The 26,581-nt window shown below is 46.3% G+C and overlaps 4 protein-coding genes and 1 non-coding gene across 5 annotated transcripts; 3 read left to right on the plus strand and 2 right to left on the minus strand.

Moving 5' to 3' along the window:
• LOC120640179 (putative UPF0481 protein At3g02645) lies at window positions 1-2,169 on the minus strand. Its single transcript, XM_039916043.1, has one exon. The coding sequence runs from the start codon at window positions 2,118-2,120 to the stop codon at window positions 411-413; it is 1,710 nt and encodes a 569-aa protein (XP_039771977.1). The 5' UTR covers window positions 2,121-2,169; the 3' UTR covers window positions 1-410.
• A 12,415-nt stretch (window positions 2,170-14,584) lies between these two features.
• LOC120642924 (two-component response regulator ORR42-like) lies at window positions 14,585-15,161 on the minus strand. The gene is made up of 2 exons (XM_039919499.1): window positions 14,949-15,161; window positions 14,585-14,839 (listed from the first exon to the last, which is right to left on the minus strand). The coding sequence occupies exons 1-2, from the start codon at window positions 15,159-15,161 to the stop codon at window positions 14,654-14,656; spliced, it is 399 nt and encodes a 132-aa protein (XP_039775433.1). The 3' UTR covers window positions 14,585-14,653.
• Window positions 15,162-16,535: 1,374 nt separating this feature from the next.
• On the plus strand, window positions 16,536-16,641 carry LOC120643300. The gene has a single exon (XR_005662980.1). It is a non-coding gene; the product is annotated as a small nucleolar RNA R71 (small nucleolar RNA).
• Window positions 16,642-20,471: 3,830 nt separating this feature from the next.
• LOC120639966 lies at window positions 20,472-21,329 on the plus strand. The gene is made up of 2 exons (XM_039915874.1): window positions 20,472-20,696; window positions 20,817-21,329. Exons 1-2 carry the CDS (start codon window positions 20,472-20,474, stop codon window positions 21,327-21,329), a joined length of 738 nt encoding a protein of 245 aa, XP_039771808.1.
• Window positions 21,330-25,461: 4,132 nt separating this feature from the next.
• Window positions 25,462-26,538, plus strand: LOC120639967 (putative cyclin-dependent kinase F-2). The gene has a single exon (XM_039915875.1). The coding sequence runs from the start codon at window positions 25,462-25,464 to the stop codon at window positions 26,536-26,538; it is 1,077 nt and encodes a 358-aa protein (XP_039771809.1).
• The last annotated feature ends 43 nt before the right edge of the window (window positions 26,539-26,581 follow it).

Raw genomic sequence — 26,581 nt, forward strand, 5'->3', positions numbered from 1 at the left:
TGAACACATGTGTATTTCTTCATATATATTGTGGTCCATATAGAATGGCATTTGCGTATTATCACGCGCTATCTCCAATATGCGACTTTGACAAACACTATTTATTTGAAGATTATACCAAAAAGTAATGAAATTACAAATATGCTGATGTTGTGCCGTTGTGGTAGGTTCGTACATGTTTACATGACTTGCTACAATATAGCTTGTGTCCTTACATCTCATTTATTTCTTAATATTTCTTTATTGTTAATGTGCGGTATTGTGGAAGTTACAACATTATTACTGCAATCTTAGGATTATAAATAATAAACACTATAAGTAATTTTTTAGGTGGCTGCATATATATGTAAAGCATTTGTGTTGTGATCTGGGTTCGGTTGAATTGAGGAGCAGCGCAGCTAGTGTGCTCGTCAGGGGTCAGGGCTGCCGAGCTGCAGGACGTTGCCGAACCAGGAGTCATGGCATGGGTAGGCCGAGCAGAAGGCCTCGAGCGCCGTCATGACCAGCAGCCCGACGGAGGCGAGCAGCGTCAGAATCTTCCACGATCCGAACACGTACCTCTTGAGCATCTTCTGCACCCTCACCGCCGCCGTCCGGTCCCGGTGCGCGTTCACCGCCCGTATCACGCCGTCCAGCCGCGACACCCTGCTCACCCGCGCCGCGCGGCACATCCCATTCCACATGGCCGCCGCCTCCCGGTTGCTCTTCATGCGGTTCACCAGCACGCCGCTCTGCCGGAGGATCCTCACGTCCCTGGTCGTGTCGATGATGCCGTTCATCATCTCCGTGTAGCGCGAGAGCACCAACGGCCCGCGCACGGCCACGGTCTCGTAGGCCACCAGGTTGCGCAGGACCACCTCCGTGTTGCCGTCCAGCGTGATCACGGGGAGGCGCAGCGTGGCCGTTGCGGCGTCGAAGGCGATGCCGTGGATGCCCTCCGGCGTCGGCGCGAACCGGACGCCACACTTGGCCAGCTGCGCCACCGACGGGATCTTGATCTCCTTGGCAAGCGGCGCGCTGCTGGCGACGCCGTCCATGTTCATGCCGCTGAGAACTGCCTCCACGTCCACGGATGCCGCCAGCTTCCGAACGACGGACACCACCCCTGGGAGCGCTGGCAGCCTGCGCGTCATCTTCCCGTAGAGCTTCGTTAAGGAGCCCATGGGCCGGGAGACAAGGCTCCCCAAGTTGAGGCTCCGAGACACCTGCAAGAACGTCTTCTTCACCGCGTTCTCGTCACGTTGAGGCAGCTGCACGCCGGCAAGCTCTGGAACCACGTCCAGGAGCTGCTCCTCGAGGTCGTCGAGGGAGCGGTCCTGGGCCTGGACCGCTGGATCCTTACTGCCTCCGTGGCCGTTCTCGTCGAAGACGGCGTCGGGCGGGACGAGGAAGTGGTAGAGGAGCTCCAGTAGGTGGGCTTCCGCGGTGACGTCGTTGGCGATGGTCACCTCGGCACGCATCTTGATGGGGGACACGTTCTTGACAAACCGGTCGAAGATGGAGCACAGGGACAGCATGGCACGGGCGGCGGCGGCCTGCTCGGTGGCCTCATGGCGGAGCTCAAGGGCCTCGGCAAAGAGTCGGAGCGGGAGCTGGTTCTCGATCATCATGGCGTCGCGCACCGTGGCGTGGATCCAGTTGGCCGCCGAGGACACCATGTCCGGGGCCTCGTCGCGGTGGTAGCTCTCGAGGAAGTCGAGCAGGAAGCAGGTGTCGATGGCCATCAGCCACGCCAGGGTCTCGTCGCCGAGATCGAGTACCCGGTGGTACGGCCGCCGCATCTCGGCCTGGAGGCCCATGAGGCGCTGCACGAGGTGCCCGACCTTGCGGCCGCCGGCGAAGAGCCGCTCCGCGCGCTTGGCCGCCGCGAGCTTGTAGCGCTCCATGTCCTTGAGCTCGGGGCGGGCCTGGTGGTGGTAGGGCCCCAGCGCGAAGTGCTGCGGCGCGTACGCCTCGGGCTTGGTGTCGCGCAGGGTGCGCGGGACGTCGAACACCCTGGCCGCCGCGCCGAGCTCCTCGGGCGACGCCTGCTCAAGGGTCTCCCGCACCCGGCACAGCCAGCGCATCTCCTCGTCCGCGGGCTGCACGCCGGTGTTCGCTGCCGCTGCCGCCTGCGCCATTTAGCTAGACTACCCCTTGTAACGTTAAACCTTGCTACTGGTGCTTTGCATTCCTCGGGCAAGGTTATATATAGAAAGAAAAATGTCACCGTTCATTTTTGGGGCACATTTCAGTCGCGTTTAGGAAAGAACAGCTTAGGATGCTCCACTAGCTTAGAATTCGGATGCGGTGTGCCAATAATGAGTCCTCCACATTTTTCTTATTCCATTGCAAGCTACATTATTCGAAACCAGGGAGCAGGGTCATGCCTGTTCAGACTATAGCCATGGTTGTGCCACAATGCAAGCTTGGAATGCAACGATTTTTGCCTGTTCAGACTCACATGAACCGATCGAGAAAATTCCCCACAACATCTCAATGGGGACTTAATTTCGTTTTATTCTCCGACTTCGACTTCCACTGATATTCTTTTCTAGCTCAATATGTTCTTGAGACCTTTATTCTAGCCAGCTCAACAACTAAGCTAACTTTACATACCTTAGATGAGAAGCCACCATTTGAGCCAGAGCCGTTTGATCTCATATTAGTTATAGAAACCAACTAAAAAATAGTCTCACATTACAGAATGCAACCATATAGATTTTGCAATCCTAGGAGCGGATCTGTTGCCTTCTTGGAGAAATCTGCGGTACTGAGGAGCGGATCTGTTGCCATCTCAGGCGGATCTGCGGTAATGAGGGTTGGGCTGGCGCAAGGGTGGGCCCGCAGTTGAGAGGCAGGATGGAGTACGGCCTGGTGGAGACAGCCAGGTGGCTGCATGCGGGCCGCTGGGTGAAGAAGTGATGAGTCTGGCCCAGGTGGGGTTGGATGAAAAGCCCACACACCGATCTTATTCCTGGCATCCGAAATTACGACACACCGATCCGACCTACAATGCCACTAGGGCCTCTTGTTGTGCCTCGGCAATCTTAGCACCGCACTCCGGCGCACCCACTCGAAGAAAGTCCCAATCTTCCTAAAAGACTAGTCTGATAGCGGAAGAGTGGCTCTCTCTTTTAAGGTGGCTTCCTCCTCCCAAGCTAAGTAAGGTGGGATTATTCAGAGGCTCACACGGTCACCGTCCAACTACAACTGGGCCTGGCCTATTTTTTTATTGCGTCTTTGCCAGCGGATAATAGTGGAGGATGTCCTCATCATTTCCACCCTCTTAAACAAGGGCTCAGCTCTGATACCAAATGATAAGGACATGGCTACGATGCCCGGATATTTGGCCCAAACTTTCATGGTATTCGAATCAAGAAACTAGATATTTCTTAAGCAAATAAAACAACTCAGGAAACACTTGAATGATAAGATTGGTATCCTATTTCTTGTTCCTCAACACGTCAGTACAGGATGCAGCTAGTAGCCAATAACCTTCCATGTGATCAACTGAAATTGATTTATTCTCCCAACAATTATAGCAGCAGCAGCAATAGAGTTGATAAATCTCACGACAATATCAATGTTCCAAACAAGATGTTGATATGATTCAGAAAGGACAATATGACCCCGTTTGATAAATCAAAACTCAAATAGTAGCAATAATAGAGGGATCGGCTTACACAGTAGATGCAATCCAAACCCTAGATAGAAACTTCCACCCGTGCCCTAAGAACACGATCAGAAAAAGAGAATCCACGCAAGGATCCGAGACGTGCTCAGGCCGAGATGATCTGATGGTGGCTCTTCCAAAACCCTTGAAGGTCTGGCTTCAATTAGGAGTAGCAGGTAGTATCGCCATGTTCTCTTGGGAGCGACGCTCAACAGGGGAAGAACACACGATCAAAACTAATCCCCTTACAAGGAGCAACGGCCCCTGATATATATGCACGCAGGCATGGACTCTACTTTGGACCGGGCGACAAGCCACAGCCTGGTTCGGCAAATACTTGTGCACACGCAGGCACATAACCTGACTCCCTAGACATGTTACTAAAAAAATACTAGATCAACACCATGTACGGGCGTAGGAAACTAATATGGAAATAATATAATATACTCCGGCAAGAATACAAGTCAATAATATAAATGGGTAGCTTTACCAAATATTTATTAAGTAGCACCACTAGGTCCTTCACGTCAAGCCCTCTTAACCTGGTGTCTGCATGATTGATCTCGACTTGCATGGAGCCAATCTGTAGGAATTTCTTCTCTTGCTTGCATAGATTAATTCCTTTGAAAATTAACATGTGCGGCTGGACACTACTTACAGCAGCTAGAAATTTCTCCTCCTCGTCATGCTTAACATCAAAGCATAATTCACCAATTTTAATTAACAAAGGATTTGTTGGACTATTGCTGTCTGAAATAATTGAGTCCTTCCCATTATTAACAATGACATTGGCTGCAATATTCTGAAGAGCCAAGGGCTCATCACTAGGTTTCCCTCCATCCTCCGCCTCCTCCTCGCTGCTGCCCGAGTTGAGGACCGGAAGCCCGGCACCAGCAAGGAGGGTGGCAGCGGGGTGTCTCGGCCAGGAAGCGGGCGCGTTGTGCCGCTAGTGGCGGCATTCTTCTCTAGTGGCTTCTAAGGGGTGCTCTGTGCCCCATTGGCCGGATCCGTGACGCTCTGTTGCCTCCTCAGGCGGATCTGTGGCACTGAAGCCGTGCCTACGCGAGGGAGGGCTAGGTGGCTACGAGGTCGGATTAGATAGCAGGCACTACGATTGCGTCTCTTGATCCCAATCTGATCGGTTTCATCCCTGCACGGCCCCGGCGACGACCTCACGGCGGAGACTTTTGAACCCCAAGCGGGAGGGACGCAACAATCGTTGCCCCACGCTCCCTGACCGTACACTCGAGCTCCATGGGCGTGTCTTCAGAGCTCAAGATTTAGAGAGTTTCAGACCACGGGGCTCCTGTCCTGTGGGCGGGCTGTGGCTCGAGGCTGCTAGTGGTGCTGCTGGGAGAGGTCGCAGCTCTGTACGCGTGCCGCGTGCATGCGCTGGTGTTCATCTTCCTAGCTGGACCTGTGGCCCGTGTGTGTCTGCTTTGAGTGTTTGTGCACGGCTTCTCACATCCCTGAATGGAAATGACACAATGCTGGGCAAACAAATGTGAAGCCCACGCTCGGACACACAACCACACAGGTAACGACATGTAACGCACGGGAACTCGAATTCGGTGTACGATATCAGATTATCGCCTGATACCAGGACGAGGAACCTTGCAGGCTCTCTGGCCGGCGATAGCCGCCGCCACAGCCAACAAGTCCAAGTCGAGTTCTCCCCTGTTCTCACGGTTAACCATTTAAGCACGTTACAAGCTGCATCGGCAGCTGCCCGTTACATGGGCTCAATTGTAATCTACTTAGCCCATTCCAGCCCACTGAAACGTACACTGGGCTTCTTGGCTCTGAGCATCCTCTTTGGTGAGTTCAGCTTCATGACTCGACAGTGCTCCAAGCACCCATGGCTCGAATGTTAATAGCACTAGTGCACTACACACACATCTGAATTTGCTTCCTTTTTTTTGATAGGCTACAAATCAACAGCAATACACGACAACATGGGTATATTGCTGGGTTAAACATGAGCTATTATTTGAGTGACTAGGCTGGGGAAGATCGAACCTCAGTGTTCTAGGATCGATTTTTGCAGTAGATGCATCAGATTCTATTAGAGGGTCACAAGTTTCAGACTTGCCATTTTTCTTCTAAGTTCTAAGGCAATTGGTAGAATAACTTAGAGATCACAAATTCCCCATCCATTTCGTCTTCATCTAAACCAAGATGATACTGATGCATTACCCAACAATGTCCATGAACATTGCCACCACTTCTCTTAGAACCAACGGGACTCCTCAGCAGTAGTGCGTGGTCACTGACGTGTTGGGCTGGAGCCACACATCAGTGACCCAACTACACTCTGCAGTACTGCAAAGGATCCTCTTCCCTTCTTCCAGCCTTTCTCGACACCATTCTCTTCACATATGACTTTGGATCTTCCAATCTTGTGCCATCTGATGTGCTAATCAGAAACGTCATCGCTGTTACTAATCTTGTGTTGCTTGTGGTGACCACAACCATATGTGTTTGATACTGTATGGAAGAAATGGAGGCTGCTACCATCCATCTTTACACCTACAAGAATAAAAGAAATGCATGGATTCATCAAGTTAAGATAACTGCTAATCTACTCAACAAAGGCATTAACTAATCAATTCGAAAGTAAGAATAATGTACCAGGGAGATTTCTGGGGTGTGTGTATTGCACATTCCCTCCATATCTTCTATTGTAGGTATAAATTCATCAATACCATTTCAAAACATAAATTCATCAATAAGTGCACGTGAATTAGAATTTGGCAGGCTGGATTTTCCTTGTAAATGTTGAAGGAGTTCTAAATCTGACAGCAGCAGGAAATGTTGGCCACTCTAAAGAAACCTGTGAATCAAGATGTGAGGTATCAAAGAAAAAGTAGGACTGTAGGCTTGGAAGATTTCTGGGATGTGTATAGCACACTCCTCCCTCCAACTCTTCTACACTAGGTATAAATTCATCATTGACATTAAGTGCATGTGAATTCCAATTCCGCAACCTGGATTTTCCTTGCAAATGTTGAAGGAGATCTAAATCTTTTTTTTTGTTTTGAAAACTAAGGAGTTTTAAATCTAACGGATCAAATCTGACACCAGCAGGAAGTGCTGGCCACACTAGAGAACCCTGCAAGTATCAAACAAAAACAAGCACGTCCAGAATGTGAAACATGCCAGTCAATATTAATGAATCAAACAAAAAGAAACTTATATTCTGTTTGAAGCAAAATTTTGTTAGAGCTAAGGTTAGGCAAGTCATATGGCTATGAAAGTGCAGGTGTGATAGTGAACCAATGACTAATCACTCCTCTGAAAATGAACTTTTCATTACTAGTGTCAATGCCACATTCGCAGTTGGGGCAGTTGATATATGGGTCCACAATGAATTCGCCAAGTCGAAGACTGATCAAGTGAGTGGCATTTCTTATTCTTTTAACGAGTCCCACCCAAGTCATAATCCACGAACTGCAGAAAGGTAGAACATCCAATCATGTTAGAATTTATGAAACTATCTTTTGAATCTAACAAACAAATTTAAGCAAGGACTATTTAAAGAGAAAGGGAAAGTACAAGTGATTATGTGTAGCAAACACATGATCAAAAGAACATTGGACAATAGGCAATGGGCACAAGGATATGATGCGGTGATCTGATCTCACTACCCTAAACGTGTGGTCTACAGAGAACAACATAATGGTATAAATAAGAAGTCCACATAAAGGTAAAAATGCTTTGGTAAGGATACTGTTAGCGCCTACCAATGTCACCACTGAGCGAACAACGATGACGCCTGCTGATGCCAATGGGGTGGCAGGTATTACATGAACCACGAATAAATCCGCAAGCGCACGGAATATCGTTGCAGCATTTTACCTGGGAGTATACCGGGGTGTCATTTATATTTCCGCAGGGAAGTCGGCGATTGAAAGTACATAGGCTAGTTAATGAACTGATATAGATTGGATATGCAATTGCATAAACATGGGTAAGATAAATAATATGATAGAAGGTAGTTCTAGTTATTCTTTTCAACGCCATCAAAATTGTGGATAAATGTACAGCTATGTCTCAGCTGTGTGTGTGCCTGTTTGATATCTCAACTTTGTCTCTTTGAGTTCATATGTCCTGCATTTTTATTTGATTATGTTTCCTTCATTTTGATTCCCTACAATTCTCAAAAGTTAACTACGCATTGACATTAATTTCTGCAGGTTATTTAAAGGGTTAAAGAACTGGCGGTTAGAATAGAAGAGAAGCCTCACAGAGAAGAAATCATTGTAGCCAAATGTGCTGCCACAACAGTCATCAAAACTGAGTGGTGAAAAAGAATTCTTTGCTTGGTTGCTGCTGGTTCATACTCTTGGTGAAACCTATCTTTTGTTTTTTTCTGGTCCATTTTGTTGTCTTTGGTCCTGCAATGTTAGATTGCTAGTTCTGATTCATGGAAAATACTGTATGTGATCCATTATTCTGGTGTCATGATGCTTGATGGAAATATTATTGATATGAGGTTATAATTTGGACTGTAATTGCTTATTGTGACTTTTGGGCAGGAACTTTTGTTTTGGTAAATGGGCTGTGTATAAGTTAAATTTGGTTAGCTAATAATAAATGTTGGGTTGAAATCAGGCCCATCTCAATTGGGCCCATTCAAAAATGGGCTGTGAGGCTGACGTCACTAGCCACGTCACCATGTCATCATTGCCATCTATGTCATCACCATATCATCAGCCACGTCATCTTCCATGTCATCAATGTGTGACATGGCAATTGAATCTGTGATGAAAATTATACTATTTGTGACATTTATTTTCGTCATGAAAAACGGGTTTGGGTTGGGCTTTGGGGGTCCGGGGACATTGTATGACGGTTTCAAAACGTCATGGATCAAGCAATCCATGACGAAATTTTAAGGAACGTCACGAGGTGTGATCTATGACGCTCAATATATGACGCAATTTGAGATCGTCATAGATGCTGTTTTATGACAGTTTTTTAGTGATCTATGACGAAATTTAATCGTCATGGATTAACAGATTTTTTGTAGTGTACCCTCAGAGATAAATAAATAAAAGATGCTATATGCAGAGAGAAAGGCAAAAGTTAGAGCTCGAGTCAGATGTGCTAGGCTAGCTATATCTATGCTATCTTATGGTTAGATCGACAAAAGATTAAACTAGTACAACAAGGAGACCACTCCTATAGCTGACAGGAGAAACCCGTTCACCTATACGGCTTTATGTGCCTCCTACCCCCCAATCCGAACGTGGAGGGTTACTAGGCCTCGGACAGGACTATCACCACCTGCCGGATACCTCTCAATTTGTGGGAAAGAGCAACATCCAGCAACACTTAGGTAGTATAGACACCGTGTCTACATTAGTAAGCGTTATGCTAGCATCCCACGCGGAGCCCCCACCCTCCGGATGGACGGACATCACACTAGAGCAAACGTACGAATGCTGGAACAGTTGCTAGAGTTCTAAGGTTAATATGTTAACCATCGCAAGCATAGGGCGGTCATGCAATGCAAGCATGGAATGATGACGCAACCAAATCACGAAGTATATATCTAAATACTCAGAACATACTTCAAGCAGATATCGGTAATCATAGTCTAACTCGATTACAAACGTCCGAGAATTACAAGAGAGAACTAGAGATGAGCCCATACAAGAACTCTCGAGAAACTTCGGGGACTCGTTGACTCCAAGACTTCTCCTAAACTCCACTAATCCTATAGACTAAGCAAGAAAGCTCTTGAGGTAAGTGAAAGGTGTGGTGTGTGTGTTCCAAATCTTCACCCCCTCCCTTATATTTATAGGAGGGAGCCACGGCCGAGGGGAGCCTCTTCTGCAGCTATGCCTCGGTGAACTGACCTTGTGATCCAATGCCAAGCCTCCATGTGGCTGAGCTAAGGCGGTGAGGCCCACGGGCTGGTCGTCCGACCGGGCTGGTCGGCCGACAGCCCATGGCCACCAACCACCCCCAGCTTCATCTAGGGGGCTGTCCTGGGCCACCTTGTCCGAACCCCATGGGGCATTGCCTGCCTTGAGTGGTCTGAACGCGTGGTTCTTAGGCTACACTTGTTCTGTTTGAGCCTGAATTTGCTCTTTGATTTTATCTGTGATTTTATGTCGGACCAAAGTGTGCTTGCAACCTGTATATTAGCTCAAAAGCATATCTTGCATTTTCTAAGAGTGCAGTGTGGTTTAGGAGTTTATTTGAATAAAGATGCGTGTAAAAAATGCAAACTCTCATGATTTTCCGATCAAGTTGACGCCTAGAAATGGTTGTTGGTGAGCGTCAATAGATACATACACGCTGAGCAAAATGAGAGATATGGAGAAGTAAAAATATGGTTGCTCTTTTCAAATTCTTTTTAAAGCACCCAGACATATAGCAGGAAAGTGGAGGAGATAAAGTCAGCACCGTTCCACTCTTCAACTTCTCAAACCATTATGGTAAACACATCAAAATTCAAAGCTAAAGGTGAAGTTTAGAATAATCTATATGCATGTTTCATATCGAAAGGAAGTCAGGTCCGCCTTAGTCCTAGACTTTACTCGAGGATGAGCAAAGGACTAAGTGTGGGGAGCTTGTTGATGCTCGATGACGACCTATTTTAAGCGTCAATTTAGGCTAAAAATCATGATAATGAAAATCTCATGCCTGCATATTTTATCCAAAAAGGATCATTTCCATGTTTCCCCGTGAAAATATTGCTATATCGGAATTTGGGCAGAAATGCACGTAAAACATGCTCTAGGCTCAGAGCACGCTAGTTATCCTCCCATGAATCAGAGCAGGCCATCATCTCCTTCATGAGCGCATAAAAGTGTTGGGGAATATCTGTGTGTAGGTTGCTTATGGTTGGGAATGAGAAGGAAACATCGTCCATGAGCATAAAGACATCATCAATCCAAGGCAACACCTTCTCAACTAATCAGGCGTGAGCACAAAGATCCATGAGCCCACCATAGTAGCTAAAGCGGCTTAGGACAGCCCGAGCATGGACAACCGGCATGAGGGCCCGCTTAACAGTCACCCAGAGAAGCCTGAAGTCGGTTGGCGCCATGTGGCGGTCGGCCAAGCACCTTGGTCAGCCAATTGCTAATGGGCCCTCTCGCCTCTAGCTTCCACATGATGCTCCCTTATTGGTTGTAGAAGGTGGTTCCGGGTGCCCTAGGTCTTCTCACTGGCGAAACACCCCTATACCCCTCCTATAAATAGTAGAGGAGAGGGTGCAAATGAGGACACATGATCTTCAACTCTTCACTCACTTTGGAATTCTGAGTTTGCCTTGACTATAGGCTTAGTGCTGGCTAGCTAGTGCTAGGAAAATAGGGAGAGAGTGAGGGATAGTCGGCGAGGGGCCGGGTTTGTGCTACCAGCACGCTCCTCCAGCTTGTACCTCGACGGGTGCTTATGATCATAGTAAGTATTCATGATCTTCTTTGTGCTTTAGTTTATTATTTAAGTAGTGCTAGTCCCCTGGTTGTTTATGGGACCATCATTCGCTAGTTTAGTGGATGCCTCTAGAGTAAGACTCTTGATAGGGATAGATGTTCTATACAACTCTAAAGTTAGTAGAAGATGGTGTAGATGTGATGTCTAGACTAGACTCCACCTTTGGTTGCGGTATAGCCCCGCGATTTGTAGAGGTAGCCTGCAGGTGGTGACAGACCTATTTTGTGCCAGCGAAACCCTCCATGTATACGTATTATTGCAGTAGCTATTTTACCAGAGCCCGCTGGTCTTATCCAGGGGAAGCCAGTAGCTCGAAGTAAACAACTAGTTTGCTCTCCCTTACCTATGATTCTTGGCCTTAGAAATCCTCTCTATCCCTTTTTTCTTGGGTTATGTGGTGTCCTTCGATGGAATAAAAACATAGAAAATATACTCACATTCCTCAATGGAAATGATACCCTGAAATACTCCTGAGTGAAAGCTACGATGATGTCCATGTGTGTGCGAATTCTATTCGTGAGGGTACAAAATGTCAACAAATGCAGAGTGCTTGGCAGTTGGATGCCAGGGGCAATATTTGCAGACGATCTTTTGGAAGTGCTCCTATGAACTAAGTGGCTTTTTCCTCATGGTGATTGCTCCTTAACCGTGATTCTTACTTGCGTTTCTGAGTGAATCCGAGTAGCTTTGATGGTTGCGACAATTGTTGGTAAGGTTGTAGGCTTTGACTCCTTCATGTTCCTACTGCCTAGAGATGATGATATTGCGGGCTTCATGTCCAATATTCATGTTCCTATTCCTCTGCTATGCTTTGTCTACATTTGGCGCACTTAGCATTCCTAAGCCTGTGGTATTTCTTCTGGACATCATATTCCTCTTCCATCTTCAGAGTGTTTGTGGTGTCGAGGATGTCCTCTAGTAGTTCATGGTAAACGACTCCTCTCACCCTCCACGTTCATGCTTTGGTTGGGCGCATCGGGGAGGTACTTGTCATCATTGATGTAGTAGTCATCTAGATCGATGAGTGCTAAAGTTTCCGCTTCTGTGTCCTTGATTTCTGCAATGCGAACCATGAATACTTCTCGTTCTGGCAAGTTGTCCTTAGCTGCTGAGTTTTCTTCTCCTTCTGAAGGCGTAAGAGGCCTGCTTTCTTGGAATGAGAGTTTGTCGGAGCTGGCAGTAGGGGGCATGATCAAATGCAGTTGGAGCATTTTGAGCCTTTTGAATACACAATCTGGCCCTGGGGGTTGATGTGATCGTCAGGCCCTGGTCACTGCCTGATAAGGGCGTGGTGCTATCATCTGGGTCCGAGACATAGTTATCATACACGGGAACCTCCTATTATGCAGTGGCTTCCCCTTTTCCATGTCAAAGTAGGTGAGCCAAGTCCTCATCCAATGCAGAGAGGGACTTGGAGCGCACAGCCTCCTGATAGGAAGTGGTGGAGTTCCATAACCCAAAAAGGGAGTTAGGTACACCAATTCTCAAGCTAAGTCAGGTCCGGTCTGAGGAGTCCCAGAGTAACATGAGTAGACATCAGGTCAGATTCTGACCAATGCACGAGTTCTCGAACCAGGTCAGGAAGCAACACCTCACTGAATTGTTGATGAAGCTGCTGCAAGTGCTTCTGACTCCTCGGGGTCGGCAAGGTGGTAATGGTGCTATGTTGTACGGGGGATCGAGCAGTTTGGATGTTGGAGAGCGGCCTCCGAGAGCTCGAGGCACTCAACGATGGAACGACTGACTCAATTTATTCTGGATATGATGTTGCCAGAGCCGATGAGGGGACGGTGTGGAGACCTAAGGTGATTCTAAGCCTGGGGGACCAAATGGCTTGGGCATTGGAGAGCAGCCTCCGCAAGCTCAATGCACGCAGTGATGGAATGATTGACTCAGTCTATCCTGGAGATAAGGTCGTCGGCGCTAACTAGAGGGCGGCGAGTTGATCATTGGCAGTGAGGCCTTCTATCTTGTTGGCGCCAAGCAAGTTGAATTAGTTTTTCCCAAATCCATCTCAGGTTGGAAATAGACTTAGATTGAATTGCCTCCCGATGGACGTTAGCATTGTTGCGTTGTCCAAACGAGAAGTTGAGTTTGAACTCACCATGTATAGTTGCTTTTGTGATTTCCGATGAGATTGGAAATTTTGATTTTGCTGAGATTATTAATTAAGTCATCGATAACGCGGCCGGAGCTTGGTGCTAGTCTCTCCGGCTCACTGGGGTTGGCTAGGTGGTTGCTGAAACTGTCCTATCCATTAGTGACACAAACCCAAGAGCTGAAGACAAAAGTTGTACCCTCTTTGAGCACCATGGGGATGTTGAATGCTGCCATCAAGTTCACCGGTGGATGGTCGATGAGGTCCCCTACTTAGCATGCCAGCTATCGGTTTTTACCGCCAAACCTATATAGGAACACCCTAAGGTACTAGATTGTAGCTAGGCAGGGAGTCATCAAGATCAAAATAGGATGGTGCAAGCAACATAAGGTTTGGACAGGTTTGGGCTGCAAGTTGCGTAATATCCTACATCCTATTTGGTGGTTTGTATTGCCTGAGGTTATAGATAATTTTGAGGGGGTCACTGCCCGTCCTTATAGTCTTGGGGATAGTGTTACATGTAAACTTAGTCTAATATGAGTAGTTTTCTTATGTACCGACTTGTCCTACTCTAATATGAGTACTTACATGACAAGAGGGTATGGGACATGCCCCATCCCTTTTATCATTTAGATCTGTGCCATGTAGGCTATCCCGTGGCCCCAGGTCTAACAATTACAACCTTGCATTGTGTAAGAAAAAAGGTCCAATTAGACCATTATTGTGATTTTGGTGATCGAGTGACAACATAATTAATGGCACTAACATGTGTGTCAAGAACAAATATTTGTAGGATTTTATATGTTTCAAAGATGCAACACAAAGAAAACCACCAAAGCTGGGAATGAATTGGAAGTGTCCTATGAATATTTTGATTGATCAAATGGGTTATATTTTGAGAGAATCTTCCAGAGAATCTCACAAGCTTTTCATAGAGTCTAAGATCATCCAAATCGAAGTCCCAAATAAAACGCTATCATCAAAATACAATGGCAGACAAAAGGTGACCATAGTGTCAGACTATGGGCATTTATCCGGAACTCAAAATGTGATCTAATGAGATGGACTTCTGGAGAATCTTGTAGAGAATCTTAGAAGCTTTGATGTGATCCTTTGAGGCATGGATGGGTGTATGCAAATTGTTATTGATGCATTATATACTAGAGGCATAATGAATTGAAGAATAAAATACTGTTGTTTAGCATGATTCTTTGAATTTGAGTATATGCGAGAAAGATAAATTATATCAGATTGACCCAAACATAAATTATCATTGAAAATATCCAAATTTATATTGGAAAAAATATAACTTGGGTTCTCGCCCCTAACAAAGCGTATATAAGTGCAACTCCTTAGATCTAGTTATACGACTATGACCCCACATAAGCACATAAGGAAAACTGCATATATATTATGAGTTGCACTTCATCTGTCGATGCTACAAGCTAGCCACTCGTGTTCTTCTTGCCAATGACCTCCTGGAGCATAGAATCGAGGGTCTCAAGCTTCATGGGTTTGGGGACAAACATATCAGCACCAGCACGCATGAATGCCTCCATGCCACCGTAATCTGCTGAGACTCCAACCATCTTCACATCAGTAGCTCCCATGGAACGAATCTTGGTCACAGCCTAGAAAATCACCAGGAATTAATCCTCAATAAAGTGTAAATTTTATTGCTTATAAGATTAAACTAGTAGAGTGGTAAATAAATTTAAATCAACTAAGAAATTTAAGTACCTCAGGACCAGTCATCAATGGCATATCCTTATCAAAGAAAACAATGTCAAATGTTTTCCCTTCAAGGAAAAGGTCAACAGCTTCTTTGCCATTATGAGCAACAGTAGCTTCGCAGTTAAGTTTGCGCAACATACGCAAGAGAATTACACAGTCAACTTTGATATCCTCCACGAGTAGTGCCCTTGTAGCAGACCCTTGCTTCTTGGATGCCATGAAGAAACTGCTGCAACCAAAACAAAGATTCTTCATCGCCTTGCAGCATCTCAAGATGAAGCAAATCATAATATTTTCTAGTTGATTACAACAAAGAAATGTAGGTTAGATGAATAATAGATATGGATTAATAATGCTGCAGTAGCTATGACTTATATGAACTGTAAGTTCCTGAAACATATTCTACAACAAAAAAAATTAAACATGTTAGATGCACATAGAGAGAGAAGTCTGGACCAACCTTTACTTGAGATGATGCAAGTCTCTTTTTCTTGCTACTCCGTCTCTATTTCTTGCTACTCCGCTGCCTATTTGAGTTCTGCACAACATGCCATTTTATAGGCGAAGCCAAGGGCAGAATCTTGCATCACCGTATCTAAAAGATTTTCTATATGTGCTTCAAACTAAATGCGAATCCAAAATCTGATATGGTCATTTAATTCAATTCTCCTTGCAGATCAAAATGAGATATCATATCTCTAGGCTCTGACACGTGTATGTGTGGTATTGAATTGTTTATGACTTCACTGTTGGCCATTGCATGTGAATCCGCCATGGGATCCTCCACATCAAAATCTTCCATTTTTAAGTTGGCCTATCATTAAGCTATAGCTATCCTCCTTGGATTCCCATTTGAATTCCGGAAGAATCTAGTGAGATTTGCCATTAAATATATCACCATATTTGTGAAAAAAAATATCCCCTGGGATTTCAAGGATATCACAAGGGATTCTAGAAATACATCATCAATGTCACTCAGGAATTGTTTGTCGGATACCATCAAGCTACCGAGGGAAACCCGAGGTAGTAATTTGTTGGCAGGCTGTCACCAAGATTAGGAACTCAATGGTGCACACAACACAAGATTTAGATAGGTTCAGACACTGAATAACATAATATCTTACATCATGTTTGGTGGTTTGTATCCCATGAGGTTGATGATTCGCCTATTTAGCGTTGAGGTTGTTCTGCCGATATATGTAACCCTACCTTCCTTTATATACTCTAGGGGGCAGATCACTAGTCGATTACAAGGTATGAGTCTTAGTAGAATTATAGGGTGTGAGTCGATTTCCGCGGACCTCGCACGTCATGCGAGCTTCTAAGGCTTGAAGTGTCTACACGTCAAACTTCTTGAGGAGGAGATCAATTTTCATAGTGAGCATGTCGGCCTCCTTGACGGAGTGCATGCCTCGCTGACGTGGTTGGAGACGATCATCGCTCCAACCTTGGTTGGACACCTTCTTCTTGATTAAAGCTATTGCTTGTTCAATGGCCAGCGAGAAGAAAGCTCCACCCGCAGCGGCATCCAAATGATCACGGGATGTTTGAATCAACTCATTGTACAAGTTCTGAAGAATGAGCCAATTATCCATCTCATGATGTAGACATGCAAGGATGTACTCCTGAAGACTCTCCCAAGACTCAAGAATTAACTCATTAGATGCCTGCTGGAAACTCGAAATCCTTCCATGAAGAGCATTGGTTTTTCCTGTTAGAAAGAACTTCGCGAGGAATGCCTTGGCACATTTGTCCCAGGTGTCCACAATGATCTTGTTAGCATAGAACCACTGCTTCGCTCTCCCCAGAAGAGAGAACTGAAACAAACGGAGCCAGATCGCATCCTGAGATACACCCTTGATAACAAAAGTACTGCAGAGCTCCAAGAACTGCTGGAGATGAGCACTGGCATCCTCATTAGTCTTGCCACAGAAAGGGTTGTCCTGCACCATCGTGACAAGACCCATCTTGATCTCAAAATTTTCTCCCCTAGTGTTAACCTCGGCGGGAATCTGGTTAGCAGAAGGAGCAGAGTAATCATGGAGTGTCATCTAGGCCATAGCTTGAGAAGCTGACGGAGCTTGAATGACTGGTTCGGCTACCGAGAGTTAGATCTGAGGAGGCACGACACGAGGATGAGCTCTTATCAAAAGTGACTCTGGACTATGCATGAAATTTTGCGGCAAGTCGAAACCGGTCATACACTACCCTATTTTCATATCAACGAAAGACAAAACAAAGCCAAGTTAGCCTGTTTAGCAAGTGAATACCAATTTCAATTTTGTTTATAAATTTTGCCTATGTATCTTCAATTTATACCTAGCTGGCAACGGCGCCAAAAATGCTTGTTGGCGCCAACCAACATCACCACTGATTGACCAGCGATGAAGCCCGCAGACGCCAAGGGGGTGGCAGGTATTTATTGGGTATTTTAGCATCACAAATAACTCCGCAAGCACATGGATACAATTGTAGCTTTCACCTCAGAGTATTCCAAGGGTTATCGAATACACAGGGAATGTGTGTGCACTCTCTTCTATTCTAATCGGTCCAAGGACACACCAAGATAGGTAGAAGGGTAGAGAGAATTCTTAAGATAGTGCTACTGCTGAGTTAAAGGTCGATCTCTTGGGCACAATACTCACTTCGGGCACCGGCTTACAACTGATCTGCCAGTCGACTCCGGCCAATAGCTCTACGCTATATCCGAACGTGGAGGATTACGAAGGACCAATAAGGCTGTCACCACCTACGGCCTACCTCTAACAAACTGTGGGATATAAGGCAAACGAAGGATAACCCTTAGCCTAGACACCACGTCTATGCTACTGATTACTAATGCAGTCTAACTATGTTTGACATCCTGGCACTCCGTATAAATACGGAGCGACAAACCCGCGAGTAAGAGAACTGATCTCGCTCAACTACAAGCAATACTAGCATCTACTATACCAAGTAAAATACTAGAGATAGGAATTATGAATACTTACTAAAACTCAAAGAATGTAGCAGCATCCGTAGAGGTACAAGCTGGGGCAGAGTGCCGACATCCTGGCACTTCTTTCGAACTACTCTCTCACTCTCATAGAGGTACAAAATGGAGAAGAACGCCGAAGATCGGCGCCCCTCCTGAGTACCTCTACCCTCTCCCTATTCTAAGACAACTCTAAAGCAAGAAAAGGTGTGAAGCTCACACTTGGTGGATGTGTTGAATTGGAGCCCCTCCCATTATATATATAGGAGGGAGCCACCCTCTCCTCGGCCAAGGAATGCAGCTATATATGCCTCTTGGAACCGACCTTGCGAGATAGTGAGGAGCTGCCACGCATCAAAATTGAGGCGGTGGGGCCCATGGGCTTGGTCGGCCGACCATGGTAGTCGGCCGGTTGGCCCGAGGCTCCAACCGGCCCAACTCTGGTCCTTGGGTTGTCCTGGTGTCTCTTGTCTTAAACACCTGTGTAAGGTCCTGTCCTAAACTGGTTTACTTTGGTACTTGGGCCTGTTTTGATACATTTGAGCCTGATTCTCATGCTCTGATTGGTTGCGCCTTTTGCCTTGATGTGTGGAGTGTGTTTCCCTGCTAATGAAGTGTGTTTTCACTCTTTTTTCATCTGCATACAAATATTTACCAACACTTGTAGAAATAGTTAGTAATAAACCCCTACCACTAGGTTGATGCTCACATTCTATGTATTTGTGCAGGAGTAGACGACCTAAATTTGATACTTAAGAGTCATCAACAGTATTTCATGAACCACGAATAAATCCGCAAGTGCATAGAATACTGCTACAGCATTTTACCCGGGAGTATATCGGAGTGTCATTTATATTTCCGCACAGAATGCAGCGAATGGAAGTACATAGGCTAGTTAATGAACCGATCTAGATTGTATATTCAATTGCATAAATAGGGGTAAAATACATAACTAGTAGGAGGTAGTGTGACACGCACACAAACTACCCTCAACAATAAAAGAATATATTCTATAGCCAGAAGTCAGAGCTCGAGTCAAAGGCCCTAGGCTAGCTATATCTATGCTATCTTATATGGTTAGATCAATAGATGATTAAACTGGTACAATAGGGAGACCGCCCTATAGCTGACGGGAGAAGCCCGGCCAACCATGCGGCTTTATGCACCTCCTACCTCCCAATCCGAACGTGGAGGATTACTGGGCACGGACAGGGCTATCACCACCTCCCAATCGTGTGAAAGGGCGACATCCAACAACACTTAACTAGTCTAGACACCACATCTACATTAGGAAGCTATACTCTAGTGTCCCGCACGGAGCCCCCACCCTCCGGATGGACAGACATCACACTAGAGCAAACATACAAATACTGGAGCAGTTGCCAGAGTTCTAAAGCCAATATGTTAACCATTGCAAGCACAGGGCGATTATACAATGCAAGCATTGAATGATAATGTAACCAGATCATGAAATATAAATCCGATAACTCAGAGTATACATCAAGCAGATATCGGTAACCATAGTATAAATCTATTACATATCTCGGTCTGACTTGAACATGCCATGCAGCCGAGCGTTCCTACGCAAGCGCCACGACGCTGGCAGCCTAGCTGAGTCACCATTGCCAACTCTCGCCCTCTCCACCAATTTTCAGAGCTTAGGCAACTAGTGTTTGTCTGCATGCTCGCTGCCCTCGCACTCGTGCCTGTTATAAACCCCAGCTGATCTCCTTTGCCGAGCCATTCTTCCTCCTCTATCCGCCGCCAATGACGCGGCAAGCTCGAGCTTGCTAAGGAATCCACTCTCTCCGCCCCACATTGCCTAAAATTAGTAGTCCCAGACCTTCCTCACCTTTCTCCAAAACCGTCGAGTCTAAGCTTGATCTTTCCCCTACGCCGGAGCGCCATCGAGCCGAGCCGACTCACTACCGTGCTCATCCTCACGCCGACCGGCCACCTCTGATTATCTTCCTTCACCTCAAGTCCTTGTGTAGGTGAGCCTTGAATCCATGAAGCTCCTCTGCCCTCTAGAACTCAGCCATGTCTTCTTTGTTCTTTTGTCCCAGACCCAGTCAAGGACCTTTTGCTAGAATTCAAATCTTGTTAGGGTCTAAAGTAGAAGTTTTCTAGAGCCTGTTTGAGAACCTGAACCTGACTTTGTGAATCTTAAACTGTGAACTTGCAAAATACTCAGTAAACCACAGAAAAATCCTAAAAATGTCAACTAGCATGTTTTGAAATCCTTGGTTTGGAATATGTACCTTAATCTCACATGCATGCTCGGTTTCTGTGTTTTCTGTTCTAAGTTTAAAACTTGAGCTAACTGAAATATAAATGTTCTAGTAGTTCTGTGCATAAATTGAAAGTAATCTCCGCATGGTCATAAATAGAGTCTTGCATGTTTGTTCTCAAACTAAAATCAACTAGAACTAAGTTTTTAATCAAATCTGGTTCTAGGCTATAGTTAGGTACAACTCATGCATCTGCATTTCAAATAGATACGACTACTTTAGCCGACGGGACATATGAAGAAGTTGGCCGTTAATGACAAATCCATGGAGACCATCCATGCTAAGATGGACGGCTTCTCCACTGCCAAGATGATTGAGACTCAACTCACTCAAGTGGCTGCCGCCATGCCCCCTGCTATGGAGAACATTAAGGCGATAATAACAAGAGGAGGTAAAACCACTCAAGATCCGCCTTCTCCTAACCATGACGACAGGAAGAAGGCAAGCCCGGTGGCAGAAGAACCATCTCGAGAGGATGAACCCGAGAAGGTTCATGAAGGGAAAATAACTCCACACGAAATCTATGATACCCAAGTATTGTTGTTCCCTATGAGGACAAAAAAAACAACTACATATGAGCAGTTCAACTGCTTTGTTGAAATGATCCAGCAAGTGAACATCAATGTGCCTTTGATGGATGCGATGGAGGTCCCAACCTACACTCGCTACCTCAAGGACATAATCAACAACAAGCGGTCATTGCCAATTACTGAAGTAATCAAGCTTACTGAGGCATGCAGTGCAGCTATACTTCAACAATTGCCCGAGAAGAAAAAGGATACAGGGTGCCCCACTATCAGATGTTCGATAGGGGCACAGAGCTTCGACAAAGCCTTATGTGATCTGGATGCCAGTGTCAGTGTGATGCCTAAGACAGTCTTTGATCAGCTCAACTACTCAGTGTTAACTCCAACACATATGCAGTTGCAGTTGGTTGACTCCTCGCTACGACATCCAGAGGGAATTGCTAAGGATGTTCCACTGAGGGTGCAGAATTGTTTTGTCCTAGTTGACTTTGTGGTACTTGATATGGATAATCAGAAGGAAACCACCCTCATTCTAGGATGGCCATTCCTCAATACAGCAGATGCGCACATCGATGTTGGGGTGGGAGAAATCTGACTCCATATCAATGGTAAAGAGGAGAAATTTGACTTCCAACCTAAAAAGGAGCACTGCTTAATGATTCGGGTCAAATTTGGGCCAAATCCTCAGAAGATCAAAAAGTCTAAGTTACACATTCTCAGAAAGACAGCCTTATCTCTTTCATGAAGACGTTCATAAAGGATGATCAGACAAGATCAAAAAGATCTAAGAAGAAGGGTAATTCAAAGTTCGCGAAGACCAAGGATCCTACTCATGCACCATCTATGCCACCAAAGAAGACCAAGAAGGTGTGGCGCAAGAAGAAGAAGACGTCATCGCCCGCTACTACTTCTCTAGGTACGGACGAAATGAACTCAACCTGATCAGGCATGGAGTAAGGTCTACTTTTCGGACCCTAAACCAAGAGTTAGCTTGGGGGAGGTCCTCTCGCCAAAGTCAATTGTATCCCTTTATTTGCTATTGAATAAATTTGATAAAAAAAACTTTCGAAACAAAATAAATATTGACTGCTTTATTTTCTTTTATCATGCGCAGTAAGAATGTTTTAACTTCTTATGAAAGTTGAAAGGATGAGTTTTGCTTTGTTCTACCTTGTCTGTTGTGTCTAGTTTTTTGCTATAAGAGTTCTCTTAAGTTTAAGTCTGTTGGCTATATAAATGTTTTGCCATGAACCTGAAAGTTTTGTGGGTTGCATATGCTTGATCTAAGTCTAAGTTGTTGTGAGTATAGATATGTTAAATAAAGTCGTACAACCTCATTCTAGTGATGCTTGAAATCTGGAGTTTTTATTTTCAAAAAATTCAAAAAGACAAGTTCCGCAATGATAAGCAAGTCCTACCAGAGCCATATGTCATACACCTTGAGAAACCTTATACATATACTGCTTGATGTTCTGTTGAGTTTTGTCAAATTTTGTGACCCTAGCGAGAATCTTTTCATGCTTTCTCGATCATAAGCATGTACACATCCCCATCCACTTGTGACATTCCTACATTGGGAATTAGCATCACCCCCATCCACCAATAAATGCTCCATGTTTTGGCAAATTCTCTCGTAGAACATCCCTAAAATAAAATACAGTGTTAGATTATGGTTGCCCCCCCCCCAAAAGGGCAAAAGTGTTTCTACCCCTGTTTTGAAGCAAAATGGTGATTTTGCCCTCATTTTTGAAACTTTGTGATTTTACCCTTACTCTTCACAAAACAGGGGCAAAATCAACTAAGAAAATGGTCAAAACAGGGGCAAAAATGCATTGACCAAGGGCAAACGGCAACTTCATTTGAAAATGATGAGGGCAAAGTCACAAAGTTAAAAAATAAGGGGTAAAATCACCATTGAGGTTTGGAGTAGGGGCGGAAACACATTATTCTCAAAAAAAAAGAGAAAAGATGGCATGCCAAAGAAGCATGACCCAAAAAAGAGAAAGAGAAAGAAAGAGAGGGGTAACCATGTCGGAGAAAAAACAAAGGGATGATACAATAGAGAGAACCAATGCTTTAAGGAGTAAGTCATACCACCATTCATTTATCCATCCATCCACACACTTGTACCTTTTGATCGAGATTGCATGACATATTTTCTCCATGGATTCTCTCTTTGACTTTACAATGGAATGCAAGTATACCATGTTCTTACCCTACCTTGAGCTCCACAAAAGCTTTATTTGCAATAGGGAAGATCGAAGGCCGATACTACCCTGGTGAGGACAATAAAAGTTGAGTGCTTCGAGAGAATCATTTTGGGGAAGTTAGCCGTGTTTTCGAAAATCCTCTTCAAAAATATCTCTAGATGGATTGCAGATTTATGAACAAGTGAGTATTGCTTTGCGAACCGTTCTAACTCTCAACAGCCCAAGACGAGGAGACAGCTAAAAAGCCCCATAGAGGAGTAAGGTACTAGAGCAAAGGTATGAGAGCCAACTCATTTGAACTTATAGATGAATATCTTTGCTTTAGACTATGACATGGCAGGTGGGTAAGAGCTAAAATGATTTTCTGATCAACAACCTGATTTGCCCTGCTTTGCTCGGCTCGGGACGAGCAAAGAACAGCTTTGGGGGGTCTTGTTGACATTCACTAACAATCATTTCTAAGCGTCAACTTGATCAAAAAATCATGAGAGTTTGTATTTTTTATACGCACCTTTTTTCATGAGAGTTTGCATTTCTTGTACACATCTTTATCCAAATAAATCCCTAAACCACACTTTACTTTTAGAACATGCAAGATGTGTTTTTGAGCTAATATGCAGGTTGCACACTTTGGCCCGACAGAAAATCACAGAAAATATCAAAGTGCAGATTCACTCTCAAATGGACAAAGTGAAGCCCAAAGACCATCCCAAACTGACTTAGGACAGGCTCTACCTCAGTGGTCAGACAAGGGGAGGTCCAGGACAACCCACCAACCGAAACTGGGGGCGGTTAGTGGCCATGGGCCGTCGGCTGACCACCCTGGTCGGCCAACTAGCCCATGGGCCCCACCGCCTTAGCTCAGCCACATGGAGGTCTCCCATTGGCTCCCCATGTCAGTTCTTGGAGGAAGAGGCTGTGGCTCCCTCCTATAAATACAAGGGGGTAGAGATTAGAACACACACACCTCTTATTACCTCAAATGCATTCTTGCTTACTCTATAGGCTTAGCGGAGTTTAGGAGAAGTCTAGGAGTCATCGAGTCCCCGAAGTTGCTCGGGAGTTCTAGTATGGGTTCATCTCTAGTTCTCTCTTGTAATATTTGGTCGTTTGTAATAGAATTAGACTATAGTTACCGATATCTACTTGAAGTTTGTTCTGAGTTACCGGATATATGCTTTGTGATCTGGTTGTGTTATAATTGGATGCTTGCATTGCATGATCGCCCTGTGCTTGCGATAGTTAACATATTGGTCTTGGAACTCTATCAACTGCTCCAATATTCGTATACTCCCGGGTAAAATGCTACAGTGGTATTCCGTGCGCTTGCGGATTTATTTTTGATTCATGAAATACTTGCCACCCCTTTGGCATCCGCGGGCGTCATCGTTGACATTCAATGGTGACGTTGATATGCGCCAATACCACCCCCATCCCCTTCTGTGGCTAGTGCATCTATTTTCCCTAACGCAAGCACAGACCGGCTTAGATAGAATTTTTAAGAGAATCTCCAGCAATTTCCCAATATAAACATCTCCCAACAAGATAGTATTGGGATGTCTCGATACCACTTTCATTGATTATTTGAAAATATGCATTTGCAGTTCCCTTATAACTTTATCCCAATCAACTATTATATTGGGAGAGCCAAAATTTTCCTTTTATTTGAGGGGAGTTGGAGTGAATTATTAGGACAACCCAATAATTATTGGAAAAAGGAGAGGTTTTGGGGAACGGTTAGGCCCTTCAAAATGTGGAGTGATGTCAGTATACATACTGGACCCCACAAGAAGAAAACAAGCATCACTATGGGAGAGCTGCAGCATGAGCAAAATTTAGCAGTGATGCTATTCCCAAGGTCGGGCCCATGAGAAATAAAATATCGAGGATGGTTGGCGAACTGTATTGCCACGGTTCCAATCAAATTTCAACTGCCTCTTGTTGCTAAAGTAGTTTTATACTTGTTTATTGTTTAGGCATTGGTGCATCTACATTCACCGCTTTCTATTTTTCTAGCACCACTCTATGTTAGCATCACTAGCCACAGTGTGTGGAGTGATGCTCAAATCTTCTTTGTCCTTTTTGGGCAAAACTCTTGGCACACACTGTGGAGGGTCTTAGAATACATCTTCTTCCCAATACTAGAAGTTTATTAGGAAAAGGGAGACCGCTGGAGATACCTTACGTTTATCTTTTTTTTCTATTTAGCTCTGATCTAGAGGTGATCGACAGAAGTTCACACGAATCTCTTGATCTTGTTGTCCTCCCAACTATCCGAATTCCGCAAGTCAAAAAAAAAACTATCCGAATTCCGATCCGCCCGGGGGTCACCGCGTGTCCTCCGAGTCGGAGCCCAGCAGGCTCGCCACGCCTCCATATAACTGGGAACGCCCCACATTGATCCCCGTTTCAACCAGCAGCAGCACCGCGCAGCCGCTACAGGCTACAGCCGTGTCGCGTCGCGCCTTCCTTCTCCCTCCCAGCACCCGGCGGCGCCCCAACACGGCAGGGTCATCCATGGCGGCCGTCTCAGCCGAGGAGGAGGAGCCGCCCGAGGCGGCGAAGAAGAAAGAGCTGATCGTGCCGGCGTCCTGCGTCACCTGGCCGTCCGCCGTGGCGGAGCGGTACGAGCCCCTCGAGAAGCTGGGCGAGGGCATGTTCGGCGACGTCTACAAAGCCTGGGACCGCGTCGGCAGGCGCCTCGTCGCCGTGAAGCGCCTCAGCGGCAGGACCGACGAGCGCTTCGTGGAGACGAGCCTGCGCTACTTCGCCCGGGAGGCCATGTCCCTCGGCGCCTGCCGCGGCCACCCCTCCGTCGTCAAGCTCGTGGCCACGCACGCCGACAGCGCCCGCAGCAACGGCGACTGCTTCCTCGTCACCAAGTACGCCGGCCCGCTGAACCTGCGCCAGTACACGAGGCTCCGCTCCGCCGAGGGGCGGCCGTTCCAGGAGGCCGAGGTGCGCGACGCCATGCGCCAGCTCCTCTCCGGCGCCAGGCGCGTGCACGGCGCCGGCGTCCTGCACAGGGACATGGTGCCGGAGAACGTGATCGTCGACGGGAGGCGGGACGGCAAGAAGGTGGTCTACAGGATCTGCGGCTTCGGCATGTCCGAGCCGGCGGCGCGGCCGAGCAGGGACGGCTCCGCGCCGCTGGCGTCGCCGAGCCCGTACCGCGCGCCGGAGATCTTCCTCGGCTCCCAGGACTACGATGACCGGGTCGACACGTGGGGGCTCGGGTGCATCATGGCCGAGCTCATCGCGGGCAGCGGCGAGCCTTTCTTCGGCGCCGACCTGGACGCCAAGGTCTTCGAGAAGATGCAGCGCGCGGTCGGGACACAGGGCATCGTCGAGTGGCCGGGGCTGCAGAAGCTGGCGAATCGTGATCTGGTGGCCGAGCTGCGGGAGACGGGCTGCGCCACGTACACCGGCTGCCTGCGGGAGGTGTTCCCGGAAGAGGTGCTCTCGGAGGCTGGCTTCGAGGTTCTGAGCGGCCTGCTCGACGCCAACCCGGAGCGCAGGCTCACCGCCAAGGCCGCGCTCCGGAAGCCATGGTTCCGGCGCTTCAGCTTCGGCGGATGCTGCTTCGTGCCGTAACCGGCTGGCCGCGGAAGAAGATTGCTTGCACAAATCGACACAT

Source organism: Panicum virgatum, chromosome 7K (genome assembly GCF_016808335.1).
Source record: "Panicum virgatum strain AP13 chromosome 7K, P.virgatum_v5, whole genome shotgun sequence".
In the NCBI taxonomy this organism is placed as follows: domain Eukaryota; kingdom Viridiplantae; phylum Streptophyta; class Magnoliopsida; order Poales; family Poaceae; genus Panicum; species Panicum virgatum.